Below are 14,342 nucleotides of genomic sequence, written 5' to 3'. Positions count from 1 at the left end.
GATATTTCTCTCTCCATCTCCCTTCCTAACAGTGCAGCATGTCCCTTCTCCACTGTAGCAGGAGTTGTGGTCACATAAGCCCTAACTTTCATCTTTAATTTGTTTTGAGTTACACTCCTTCCTTTCTCAAGGTGCAGCAGCATGGAGCACTTAGAAAAACCCGAGGAAGGAAGAATGTTGCACTTGTGTGGCTGCATCTCCTTCCACTGGACCTTTCTTATGCCACTGTACTTTCTGCTACTACCACCATGTGTTAGTGTGGGTGGCAGCCAGCATGGAGCCTTCACAGATACAGTCAGTAGACAGGGTCAGTCAAAGCAAAATTTTTTTAATGTGAGACAAAAGATACCAAAAGTCTGTTCGTATCACAGATCTGGTAAGCAAACATAGGCAGAATTCAAATGAAAACTCAGTCACACAGAGAAAGGAACTTTATTCCCTCAGGTTCCCACGAATCCCAGCTTCACTAAACTCACACTTGTTAACACTCATAGTGACCAGCTACTAGCAGGCCCAGGTTCAGCACTCCACTTGCCCTCTATAATTTTCCACCTTGGCCCATCTTGAAACACTGTGGCTGTAATGGTATCAGTTTATTATCAGATATATACACCAATATATTTGTGCAGCTTTTAAATATATATATTTGACACTGCAGCAGAGAGAATAGTTTCATTTCAAGCCCCTCTCTCCCCATCCCTTTTTCTGGGAACTTCTGAGAGCAGGGATAGTTAATTACAAACACTTAACAAACACAAAAGAGCTTCCTCTGCCCTCCCACCTAACAAAAGATGGACTAAGGTGGGCACCTGAATACCCCATTGAAAACAAAGAACTCAGAGGAAAAGCATAAACAGGACATTTGCTTGTCAAAGGTATACCTGCCCCTCCCATCAGCTTTCAGACATGTGCAGAAAGGAAGGACTTGTAATGTGTATCTGCCCCAGAGACTGAGCAGGAAGCCCTGTACATCAAAAGACCATTTGCCAGCAAAATCCAGACAGCAAGTCTCGTGATGTCATAAGACATGAGACCAAGACTCAGGGGTCGTGTGCAGACATGAGACCAAGATACCACAATGCTTTGCAAATGCCCAAGGGTCATGTGGAAACCAGGACAAAGATCCACATGGCATATCCTCCTGCAGCTTGCAAGATATAAAAGCAAAAGCTGTTTCCCCAAGATTCAGATTCTCTTCAGCTGCAAGCAACTCAGATCCATTCACAGCAGAAGCCCTCCTGTCCTAACCATGTGCTCATCAATCAACTGGACCACAGCATGCTTGTAACAAGGACTTGTAAGTTAACCTACCTGCTACTTTGTTCTATTTTATGCACAGATTATCTGTAAAGATCTCTTAAAACCTACCTCTCGTGTGCAATTGTATATTAAATCAACCTTTTTGAACCTAAAAATACGGTCTCCTTGTGTTCTGAATATATGGTTTAATTTATTTAATTTATTGCAATTGGTGATTGGTGGAGAAATTAATATCCTAAAACTTATAAATACAGCGCCTGCTCTTAAATTATAAACAGTAGCGAGTGCTCGCGAGCTCTTTTCCCCAAGAAAAATAATTTCTTGTAACATGGCCACAGGCTAAGCAAACACTTCACAATACGATCTTTCTACCTTGACACGTATTCAAACACAAATTCAGTCACAGGCTAGGAACTCTCCTGGAGGATCCCTTCTTCCTGCTCTGGGCCTATCTTTAAACACTGCTTCCCCGGCTTGGAATCTGTATTGCAAGACCCATTCTCCCTGTTCTGGGACTCTCTGTTCTGTTCCCATACTAGGGATTTTAATCTGTTCTCTTCCTGAGCCCTACCCTCCTCTTAAGAGGGATTGTGTTTAATCTACTTACTCCCTCACAAGTCCCCTCAGAGCCACTGCCCTGCTTGGACCAGCTGTGGCGTTCCTAGGGGGGTGCGGTCCGCCCCAGGTGTATGCTGCTTGGGGGGGTGCTGCGCGCCTGTCCTCTGTTCATTCCATGCTTCTTCTCTGCCCTGGAACAGGTTACTTCCTGTTCTGGGGCAGAGAAGAAGCATGGAACGAACGGAGGACAGGTGCGCGCGGCACCCCTCCAGCGGCGTGCACCCAGGGGGGGGGGTTCCTTCGCGGGGGGGGGGTCCTTTTGCTGTGGGGGGGGTCCGCGCTGCATCCGGGGGGGGGGCGCTGCACCCGGGGGGCGGGGTGCATTGGCGATCCGCCCCGGGTGTCAGCCCCCCTAGGAACGCCACTGTGTACCAGTTATGTGACAAACCTTCTGGGTCCTCAGAAACACATGCCAGTTCAGACCCACTGATATAAAACAAATGTTAAATAGCAATCTGAGGTGACACAAACTTTTTAAATAACCACCTATTATTGAAAAAGCATGTTGCATGTGCCATTCACAAGGAGAGCATGTTCAGCGTACCTTGCTGTGACATAAGTAAAGACTCAGTTGCTGAATAAGAAACCAAAAATCAGGTCAGTATTCAAAAGAACTTACTCAGATAATAGTCTCTGAGCATCCTTGCAGACTCAATGTGGAAACTCAAATGCGTGAAGAAATTCTTCCCGAGGGAAACATTTCGCAACCTGATACAATCAATGGTACTAAGCCACTTAGATTACTGCAATGGAATTTATGTGGGATGTAAAGAACAAACCTTAAAGAAACTTCAGACCACTCAAAACACGGCAACTAGGCTTATATTTGGTAAAACGCAATTTGAAAGCGCAAAACCCCTCCACAAAAAACTATACTGGCTCCCAATCAAAGAACGCATCGCCTTCAAAATCTGCACCCTGGTTCACAAAATCATCTACGGAGAAGCCCCAAGTTACACGACAGACTTGATCGACTTACCAATTAGAAATACATCCGAATCAGCACGAACCTATCTAAATCTGCACTACCCAAGCTGCAAAGGACTTAGATACAAAATAACTTATGCATCTAGTTTTTCCTACATAAGCACACAACTTTCGAATGCATTATCAAAAGTCTTGAAAATGACGTATGACCACCTAAACTTCTGGAAATCACTAAAAACCAACCAGTTTAAAAAGGCATACCCTACCGATCCATGCATCCATTTTGGGCCTGAGACCTTACCCCCACCCATTCACTTAGCAGTAAGGTCCCACGCATTAACCGGGCGGTAATCGTCAGCACATGTACAATGACGATTACCGCCCGGTTAGCGCCGCGTGCCAGAAAATAAAATGAAATTACCGCCCAGGCTACATGGTAGCTGGGCGGTAGTTCTGAATTGGCATGCATTGGGCATGTGTAGGCGCCTACACAACATAGTAAAAGGGCCCCTCAGTGCTTAACCATGGATATTCAGTGGGAGATAACGGTTATCGGTTATCTCCAACCTAATATCCCACTTAGTGGCTAGCTAACTGGCTCTAGCGTGCAACATAGCCGGTTAGGTGCGGATATTCAACACCACACCAGCTATGTTGCACAGCCAAAATAGGCTGTATCTTTGACCACTAAAAAGTTAACTGGTTAGCGCTGAATATTAGCATGGCTGGTTAACTTCTTAGTGGCCAAATTAAATCTGGATATTCAATGCCGGTTGCTGGATATTTATTTATTTATTTGTTACATTTGTATCCCACATTTTCCCACCTATTTGCAGGCTCAATGTGACTTACATAGTACCAGAGTGGCGTTTGCAGACTCTGGTGTAAACAATTACAAAGTGATTGTTGCGGTAAGATAAAGTTCATGTGGCACAGCCACATTAGGGAATCGTACAACGGAAGAGTTGTGTCACGTCCATTATGTTCTTTGGTTTTGTTGTGTTGCAGAGATCAGGCATTTAAGTTGGATCGGTAGGGTAAGCCTTTTTAAAACAGGTTGGTTTTTAGTGTTTTACGGAAGTTTAGATGGTCGTACGTCATTTTCAAGGCTTTAGGTAATGCGTTCCACAGTTGTGTGCTTAAGTAGGAGAAACTGGATGCGTAAGTTGATTTGTATTTAAGACCTTTGCAGCTTGGGTAGTGCAGATTTAGATAGGTTCGTGCTGATTCGGATGTGTTTCTAGTTGGTAAGTCAATCAAGTCTGTCATGTATCCCAGGGGCTTCACTGTAGATAATTTTGTGAACCAGGACGCAGATTTTGAAAGTAATGCGTTCTTTGATTGGGAGCCAGTGTAGTTTTTTCACAGAGGGGTTTTGTGCTTTCAAATCGCGTTTTTCCAAATATAAGCCTAGCTACCGTGTTTTGAGCGGTCTGAAGTTTCTTTAAGGTTTGTTCCGGCATATGATCTGGCATTGAATATTCAGGTTTAGCGCTTCCCACCATCAGCTGAATATCGGGCCCAGTATATAACCATTTGAATTTGATGCATCATTCATAGGCAGTGTAAACAGGTTAGGACTATTCAGCTTGAAGAAAAGAGGACTGAGAAGGAATATGATAAAACGTGATAAAAATCATGAGTGGAACTCATGGGTGGAACTGGTAAATAGGGAGCAGTTGTTTAAACTTTTAACCAACACTAGGGTTACCATATTTTGTCCCCCAAAAAGGAGGACACATGCCTCGCCCCGCCCCCTTTCACACCCCGCTCCGCCCCTGTCACACCCTCGCTCCGCCCCTGTCACATTTTCCCCTCCCCCTGTCACATACCCCATCGCCCCCCCCCCTCCCCGTCACCCCCCTCCCCTTACCTTACTACTGCCCTGATGGTCTAGTGACCTCTTCGGGGCAGGAAAGAGCCCCCTCTATCCTGCCCGGAGCGCTGCCCTGCATGCATCCTTCCCGTTGCTGATCCTCGGCGCCGATTCAAAATGGCTGCCGAGAGTTGGTCTCGCGAGGTCACTTCAACTCTCGGCGGCCATTTTGAATCGGCGTCAAGGATCAGCAACAGGAAGGATGCATGCAGGGCAGCGCTCCGGGCAGGAAAGAGGGGGCTCTTTCCTGTCCCGAAGGCGGAAGAGGTCACTAGACCACCAGGGCACTAGTAAGTAAGGGGAGGGGAGGCTAGCAATCTGCCTGTTTGTCCGGATTTCTGGACAAACGGGCAGGCTGGTGGGCGGGCCGACGGCCAACCTACCAGCCTGCCCGTTTGTCCAGAAATCTGGACAAACAGGCAGATTGGCAAAACCCGCCCGGTTGCCCAGACATGCCCGGGTAAATCCGGACATATGGTAACCCTAACCAACACCAAAACAAGAGGACAGTTCATGAAACTAACGATCATCAGATTGAAAACTAATTGTATGAAGATTTTTTATGCAGTGCCTAATTAAGTTGTGGAATCTGTTGCTGGAGGATGTGGTAAAGGTGAACTACAGAGCAGGATTCAAACAGGTTTGGACAAGTTCCTGAAGGAAAAATGAATAGCTAGGTAGACTTTGCTGATCCCTGCAAATGAACTTTGAGAAATAGATCTAATTTTTGTAATCTGCAAGGTACTTGTGACCCAGAATAGCTACTGTCAGTGACAATGCTCAATGAACCTTTATGGCTTCATTCCTTTAGAACAGTCTGCCTCCTAGGATTCGAGCTGAATCATCTCTGAAAACCTTTAAATCGAGTCTCAAAACATCTATATAATGAGGCCTCTAATTGACTCGGGGTCTATGCCACCTGAACATTACTGTAATGCTGCTGTTCACTAATATTCCCTTATCTCTTGTTTGTCCTGTTTGTCTGTCCTAATTAGATTGTAAGCTCTGTCGAGCAGGGACTGTCTCTTCATATTCAAGTGTACAGCGCTGTGTACATCTAGTAGCACTATAGAAATGATAAGTAGTAGTAGTCTTTGGGATTCCGGAATCTTGCTACTCTTTGTCCTTATCCGTTATTTGTCCTGTTTGTCTGTCCTAATTAGATTGTAAGCTCTGTCGAGCAGGGACTGTCTCTTCATGTTCAAGTGTACAGCGCTGCATACGTCTAGTAGCGTTTTAGAAATGATTAGTAGTAGTAGTACTAGGATGTATAACTATTTCTTATATGATTGGTGTACAAATTGGAGTTCTTTTCCTCAGCTTAATTTTATTGTGGATCACCTTGAATTATCTGGTAAAAAAAAAGGTGATGTAACAAACCTGAATAAACCATAAACTTGCTCCGACCCAGCATGATGTTTCTTATGCTGATTTACATTTCTACTCAGGCGCAAACATTGACAGGGACTGCTGCCTGCAGTCAAAAGGCTGGGCTGCTTGCCAAGTATTTTATTTGGAAACTGCTGCTTGCACAAGAGTATTAATAAAAACAGCATAATATTTTGAGTAGAAAATTCCCTTGATACAGGCGCTATTAACCAAGCGCACTCAGATGATGAACTATTTTTAAGTGCTTTAATAGGTACCCCTGCTGGGAGAGAACAGATCAATGATTAGTTTTATGTTATTTTGAAGCTACGGAATAAAGACATATAATATATATTGGATTTTGTCCAAGCCAATCTCAACTTAATTAGCAAATGATATCACACTACTGTTTACATGATGTAATTTTCATTTTCATGATGGTAGTTGATTAAGCGCTTTTACATTATTAAAGGAGAGCACCATTTCATCACTAAGGGATGGTTAGGTTTAGCCTTAATGCAGGGATGACAGTAATATTATAACATAGATTTATTGCACCCATCTAGATGGCCAGGAGTTGGTTTCTGGTGTGCAGACACCTCCCATGGAAAATTATGTTCTTTGGCAGGACAACAGGAAAAGGAACTAAGGTATTGTTAGTGGGAAGACAGGAAGAGCATGCAGGGAAGCTTGAGTGTGTAGACGTAGTTGCTCAATAACAGGTGTCAGAACAGGAATTTAGGAGGCAGGTTCCGGGAGAACTTGTTGTAATACAGTTATGAAATGGATGACAACACCAAGCTTTTCAATAGGAGTAGGAGGATGCCATACTGCTAGAGTGGAGTGGAGGGGTGGCCTAGTGGTTAGATCACTGGTCTTGCAATCCAGAGGTAGCTGGTTCAAATCCCACTGCTGTTCCTTGTGATCTTGGGCAAGTCACTTAACCCTCCATTGCCTCAGGTACAAACTTACATTGTGAGCCCTCCTGGGACAGAGAAATATCCAGAGTACCTGAATGTAACACACCTTGAGCTACTACTGAAAAAGATGTGAGCAAAATCCAAATAAATTATTTGAGATTCTGTTGCTACTATCTGAGATTCTACATGGAATGTTGCTATTCCACTAGCAACATTCCATGTAGAAGCCTGCCCTTCAGAAGCCTGCACGGCCACATTGTTGATCTGCAAGGGCAGGCTTCTACATGGAATGTTGCTAGTGGAGGAGTAGCCTAGTGGTTAGTGCAGTGGAACATTGAACATTGCTACTATTTGAGATTCCGTTGCTACTATTTGAGATTCTACATGGAATGTTGCTATTATTGGTGATTCTACATAGAATGTTGCTGAGTGGAGGAGTGGCCAAGTGGTTAGAGCACCAGTCCTGCAATCCAGAGGTGGCCTAGTGGTTAGAGCACTGGTCCTGCAATCCAGAGGTGGCTGGTTCAAATCCCACCGCTGCTCCTTGTGATCTTAGGCAAGTCAATGAACTCCATTGCCTCAAATACAAACTTATGGGGGTCTTCTACTAAGCCGCGGCAGAGTTTTTAGCTCACATTGGAAATTAGCTAGCGGTAAATGCTGAGACATCCATTACATTCCTATGGGCGTCTCAGCATTTACTGCCAGTTGATTTCTACCGTGAGCTTAAAACTCTACCGCGGCTTAGTAAAAGACCCCCTTAGATTGTGATCCCTCCAGGGACAGGGAAATATCCAACGTACCTGACTGTAACTCACCTCAAACTCCTACTGAAAAAGAAGTGAGCAAATCCAAATAAATAAAATAACATCAAAAAGAGGACACTGTTGGAGAGGGTGTTGAAAGGTGGAAACTATGTTCTATTCAACCAGCTCCTGCTGTTCCATATCAAAGGATAATAGAAAGTCTGCCCTTTAAAGCAGAGGAGCGGGATAAGAGGAGTAAAAATAATGTTAAAGCATATAATTGAAAATTGATGTTAATGGACTGGTTTTTTTTGTTTGATACATTATCTACCTCAAAATAAACTGAATCCCTTGGAAACAACAACTATTCATGTGGAGTGAAATTACTCACACGGTTTTCTCCCTGGGAAGCTAAATCTGTATTTTGAATCACTGAAGTCAAAATTTACATAACCATGGGGAGTCCTAAACCCACCATCAGAAGCTAGTTTATATAATTTTCAAAACATTTCATTCTTTTTGGACAATGACGGTTTGATGCTATTGCAAGGCCTGAAAGACGACAGGGCAAAAACTTTGGTGAATCAGACCCAGGGACTATCCCATAGCCTGGATGATGTCAGAGCTCCTGAAATATTATCTTGAATTTTGCATGGTATTGTAGAGATTTATTTAATAGACGGCCACAACATTTCTTAAAACATGACCAAGAGAAATGCTACTAATTGATAATATCATAAAATATAAGTTTAATGGAAATGTGAGGGCCAAGGTCGTAGCCAGACCTTACGGTGGGAGGGGGCCAGAGCCCGAGGTTGGGGGCATATTTTGAGTGCCACCCCACCGCCACACCTCGCCTTGCCTCATCTCACCCCCCGCCACCGCCTCGCGCCTCCTCACACCCCCCTCACCTCGCAAATGCCTTTGCTAGTGGGGGTCCCCAACCCCCGAAGCCTTCTTCAGCGACGCCCGTCTCCGGTGCAGCCACGTTCCTGCCTTGCTCTTCTTGCTCCTCCTGTCCTGTGCAAGCTGACGCTCCTTTACGTGAAACTGAGAAGGAGCGTCAGCGTGCACAGGACAGGAGGAGCAAGAAGAGCAGGTTCAGGAATGCGGCTGTGCCGGAGACGGGCATCGCTGAAGAAGGCTTCGGCTGGCGGGGGTCCCACCAGGGGCCCGGACATAATTTGCGGGGGTCCAGGCCCCCGTGGCCCCCCTAGCTACACCCCTGGTGAGGGCACTAACCTCTTCCAACACCATACTTGCTCTTGATATGAGAACCAGCAGCCATACCCACCCCATATGAGTTTACCAGCGATATTTATAACGATTTAACTGGACGGAAATGGCTGCTTATTCGCAGTTATCCAATCATTTTCAGCAGCATTTAACCGGTTAAAATATATTTTCTAAGCCGTTATTTTGTAACGCTGAAAAAAGCTCCTTCTGCCATTTCTATGTGTCTGCAGAGATACCCTCAGCAGCACCAACATGGAGCAGGGCTGAGGTCCCATGTAATCTTTTGGCCAATATGGACCTTCACAAGGGGCAGGTCCAGAGTCACTTCCTAAATAGATACACAACTCATGGCAGTCGTGATCCAACTCCTGCCAAGGGAAGATCAGTTATTACCATTTAGACAAATTAAGAACAAAATTTTAAGCTCAATGACTTCTAGACAAAAAGTGGGAACATTTAGAATTATATAGCTCACACTGTTGATGCTCATCTGACGCTTCCTCTTGCCAGACACCTGGTTGGTGAGGTGATACAGAACTGTGCGACTTTGCCTGCGAGTTGTGCTGAAATGGGAGCTCCCAACCTTTTTACTCTTGCGCTTTTCTTAGAATGAAAAAGAAGAGAAATACATGTTAGATATTAAATGAAAGCTAAGTGTGTGTAGACGTACTTGTCGATGCAGCTCAATAACATCTTAACACATTTCAGAAGAGGAATTTAGGAAGCATGTTCCAGGAGAACTTGTTGTAATACAGTTACGAAATGGATGACAACACCAAGCTTTTCAATAGGAGCAGGAGGATGCCATACTGCTAGAGTGGAGTGGAGTGGAGGGGTGGCCAAGTGGTTAGAGCACCAGACTTGCAATCCAGAGGTGGCCGGTTCAAATCCCACTGCTGCTGCTCCTTGTGATTTTGGGCAAGTCACTTAATCTTCCATTGCCTCAGGTACAAAATTAGATTGTGAGCCCTCCTGGGACAGAGAAATATCCAGTGTACCTGAATGTAACTCACCTTGAGCTACTACTGAAAAAGGTGTGAGCAAAATCTAAATAAATAAATAAGATTCCATGTAGAACCCCAAATAGCAAAATTCTGGAGTGGAGGAGTGGCCTAGAGCAGTGGCGTACCAAGGGGGGGGGGGCAGTGGGGGCAGTCTGCCCCGGGTGCACGCCGCTGGGGGGGTGCCACATGCCTGTTGGCCGAGTCCGCTCGTTCCCCCCCTGCTGCTCCCTCTGCGCGGAACAGGCCGGGGCAGAGGGAGCAGCAGGGAACGAGCGGACTCGGAGCCGACAGGCGCGGCACCCCAGCAGGTAAAAATGCAGGGGGGGGTCGCGCTGCACCCGGGGGGGGGGGTGTAATTTCACGGGGGGGGGGGGGGGGGGTTGCGCTGCACCCGGGGGGGGGGGGGGGGGGGACGCATCGGCGATCCGCCCTGGGTGTCAGCCAGCCTAGGAACGCCACTGGGTTAGAGCACCAGTCTTGCAATCCAGAGGTGGCCAGTTCAAATCCCGCTGCTACTCCTTGTGATCTTGGGCAAGTCACTTAACCCTCTAACCCTCCATTGCCTCAGGTACAAACTTAGATTGTGAGCCCTCCTGGGACAGAGAAATATCCAGTGTACCTGACTGTAACTCACCTTGAGCTACTACTGAAAAAGATGTGAGCAAAATCTAAATAAATAAAATAAACAAGTAAGCCATTTATACAAATAAGTTTTTGAAAATTCAGGTTCCATGCATATGGTAAATCTGTCTTTCTCTGGCTCCATTCCCAGAATGCCCCCTGTGTTTTTAAAACTTTACACGGTTTTGTAATTTTGTAGATTGGGTAACTATAAAGAACTGGAGAATCTGCTGCATCAGAGAACATGCTCATGACCCCGAGGTAAGAAAAATTAAACAGCTTTCCAGTATCCTGATTCAACTGTATATCTATGAGTGCTACAGAAATGATAACTAATAGTAATAGTGATATTTGCAAAAATGGCCATAAAACAAGAAGGGTCTCTAGCTCAGCCATATAATGTACATAAATTACATATCCATCTTTTTTAAAAGCCATTTTAGTACTTACATTGCAAAACACAAAAGAAAATCACCATTAGAACATAAGAGTTGCCATACTGGGACAGATCAAGCCCAGTATCCTCTTTCCAACAGTGGACAATCCAGGCCACAAGTACCTGACATGATCCTAAAAGAGTAAAACAGTTTTTATGCTACTTATCCTAGAAATAAGCAGTGGATTTTCCCAAATCCATCTTAATAATGTTTTATGTCTGCTAAGCTAACTGCTTTTACCACATTCTCTGGCAACAAATTCCAGTTTAATTTCACCTTGAGTGAAAAAATATTTACTCCTATTTATTTTAAATTTACTTCATAGCAGCTTCATTGCATGCTCTCTAGTCCTTGTATTTTTGGAAAGAGTAAACAAGTGAGTCACATCTACCCAGTGCTTTTTTTGTGCCGGTACGGTGTACCGGCACCTTTTTTGTAGGTCCCCTCCTCGACCCAGTCCCCACCTGCCTACCAGCTCCGTGCCGACGACCCTCTTCTCCTGCCACCCGGCACCGTGACCCAGCCTTTAAAAATATCTACGAAGCGGCGGAGCGGTGCCTCACGTCTGCCTGTAAAAGAAGAAAAATCGCCTCGTCGGCCGGCCTTCCCTCACTGTGTCCCGCCCTCTGATGTAACTTCCTATTTCCGCAAGGGCGGAGCTGGTAGGCAGGTGAAGACTGGGTCGGGGAGGGGGGCTCAGATGGATATGGGTGGCTGGAGGGCGGGGGAACAGGGAAACGAGGAGAGTTGCTGGACATGGGTGGATGGCAGGGGAGGGCAGGGGGGGGACAGGAGGGTCGCTGGACATGGGTGGATGGCAGGGGGGACAGAGAGAATCGCTGGACATGGGTGGATGGATGGGGGGGTCGCTGGACATGGGTGGGTGGCAGGGGGAAGAGAGAATCGCTGGACATGGGTGGATGGCAGGGGGGACAGGAGGGTCGCTAGACATGGGTGCATGGCAGGGGGAAGAGAGAATCGCTGGACATGGGTGCATGGCAGGGGGGACAGAGAGAATCGCTGGACATGGGTGGATGGATGGGGGGGGGTCGCTGGACATGGGTGGGTGGCAGGGGGAAGAGAGAATCGCTGGACATGGGTGGATGGCAGGGGGGACAGAGAGAATCGCTGGACATGGGTGGATGGATGGGGGGGGGGTCGCTGGACATGGATGGGTGGCAGGGGGAAGAGAGAATCGCTGGACATGGGTGGATGGCAGGGGGGACAGGAGGGTCGCTAGACATGGGTGCATGGCAGGGGGAAGAGAGAATCGCTGGACATGGGTGCATGGCAGGGGGGACAGAGAGAATCGCTGGACATGGGTGGATGGATGGGGGGGGTCGCTGGACATGGGTGGGTGGCAGGGGGAAGAGAGAATTGCTGGACATGGGTGGATGGCAGGGGGGACAGGAGGGTCGCTAGACATGGGTGCATGGCAGGGGGAAGAGAGAATCGCTGGACATGGGTGCATGGCAGGGGGGACAGAGAGAATCGCTGGACATGGGTGGATGGATGGGGGGTCGCTGGACATGGGTGGGTGGCAGGGGAAGAGAGAATCGCTGGATATGGGTGGATGGCAGGGGGGACAGGAGGGTCGCTAGACATGGGTGCATGGCAGGGGGAAGAGAGAATCGCTGGACATGGGTGCATGGCAGGGGGGACAGAGAGAATCGCTGGACATGGGTGGATGGATGGGGGGGGTCGCTGGACATGGGTGGATGGCAGGGGAGACGGGGGTTGCAGGGGGGTTGCTGGACATGGGTGGATGGCAGGGGAGGGCAGGGGGGACAGGAGGGTCGCTGGACGGCAGGGGGAAGAGAGAATTGCTGGACATGGGTGGATGGCAGGGGGGACAGGAGGGTCGCTGGACGGCAGGGGGAAGAGAGAATTGCTGGACATGGGTGGATGGCAGGGGGGACAGGAGGGTCGCTGGACGGCAGGGGGAAGAGAGAATTGCTGGACATGGGTGGATGGCAGGGGGACGGGGGGTCGCTGGACATGGGTGGATGGCAGGGGGGACAGGAGGGTCGCTGGACATGGGTGCATGGCAGGGGGAAGAGAGAATCGCTGGACATGGGTGGATGGCAGGGGGAACAGGAGGGTCGCTGGACATGGGTGCATGGCAGGAGGAAGAGAGAATCGCTGGACATGGGTGGATGGCAGGGGGGACGGGGGGGTTGCTGGACATGGGTGGATGGCAGGGGAGGGCAGGGGGACAGGAGGGTCGCTGGACATGGGTGCCTGGCAGGGGGAAGAGAGAATCGCTGGACATGGGTGGATGGAGGGCATGGGAGAGGAGGGCTGCTAGACATGGGTGGATGGAGGAGAGGGGAGGGAAAGAGAAGAAATGCTGGATATGGATGGAGGAGAGGGAAGAGTGAGGAAGGAGATGAGATGAGGGAAAAGGAAGAGAGGAGAAAAACTGCACATGGATGTAGAAAATAGGCAGAAGCTGGATCCACTGGACAGTCAAGTCTGCGGAGGACCCAGCTTTTACTTACGGATGTAGGGCAAGAAATGAAGAAGAAAGGAGGAAAGTAAAGAAATAAATGGAAAAGAATTAAGAGGACAGATAGCAGCAGAATCAGAAATTGCACCAGCATGATCAGAAAAACAAAGTCACCAGACAACAAAGGTAGAAAAAAATCATTTTATTTTCATTTTAGTGTCTGGAATATGTCCAATTTGAGAATTTACATCTGCTGTCTTATTTTGCACTGGGTGTACTGGAGCTGTAACAGCTTACAGAAATGATTTATAATGAAAAAAAAATCACGTTATTTTTTTCTCCTATACTAGTATAATATTTTCAATGATGTCTGTTTATATGCGCTATGGCTGGTATAAGGGGTGTGGCAAATGTGGGTGTGGCTATAATAGGGATAATGTCATATGTGGTAACTCCGCCCACAATGAGTGCCGGCACCTTTTTTTCTACAAAAAAAAGCACTGCATCTACCTGTTCCACTCCACTCAGTATTTTATAGACCACTATCATATTTCTCCTCAGCCGTCTCTTCTCCAAGCTGAAGAACCCTAGTCTCTTTATCCTTTCCTCATAGGGAAGTTGTCCCATCCCTTTTCTCACTTTTGTCACCCTTCTCTGTACCTTTTCTAATTCCACTATATCTTTTTTGAGATGCAGTGTCCAGAATTGCACATAGCATTTGAGGTGTGATCCATATCAACGAGAAGCATGCACAATATAAAAAAAAGAATAGAATATAGAGAGGGAGAAAGCGACATTTCTAACCCTCAATCATTATGAGTGAACATATCTACTATAATAAAACTCACCCTCAACATTCTGAAGACAACGTTCTGAAGTC

The 14,342-nt window shown here is 47.0% G+C and overlaps 1 protein-coding gene across 1 annotated transcript in view; it reads right to left on the bottom strand.

Moving 5' to 3' along the window:
- Positions 1-14,342, bottom strand: part of KCNH4 (potassium voltage-gated channel subfamily H member 4) — a 325,608-nt gene that overhangs the window by 142,298 nt on the left and 168,968 nt on the right. The window contains exon 4 of the mRNA XM_030220488.1: positions 9,427-9,554. Within this exon, the coding sequence (XP_030076348.1) occupies positions 9,427-9,554 (128 nt within the window). The remainder of the gene's footprint in view (positions 1-9,426; positions 9,555-14,342) is intronic.

This window comes from Microcaecilia unicolor, chromosome 12 (assembly GCF_901765095.1).
Source record: "Microcaecilia unicolor chromosome 12, aMicUni1.1, whole genome shotgun sequence".
Classification (NCBI taxonomy): Eukaryota; Metazoa; Chordata; class Amphibia; order Gymnophiona; family Siphonopidae; genus Microcaecilia; species Microcaecilia unicolor.
Note: the sequence above shows the minus strand (reverse complement) of the source record. Positions and strands in the feature narration are given on the sequence as shown.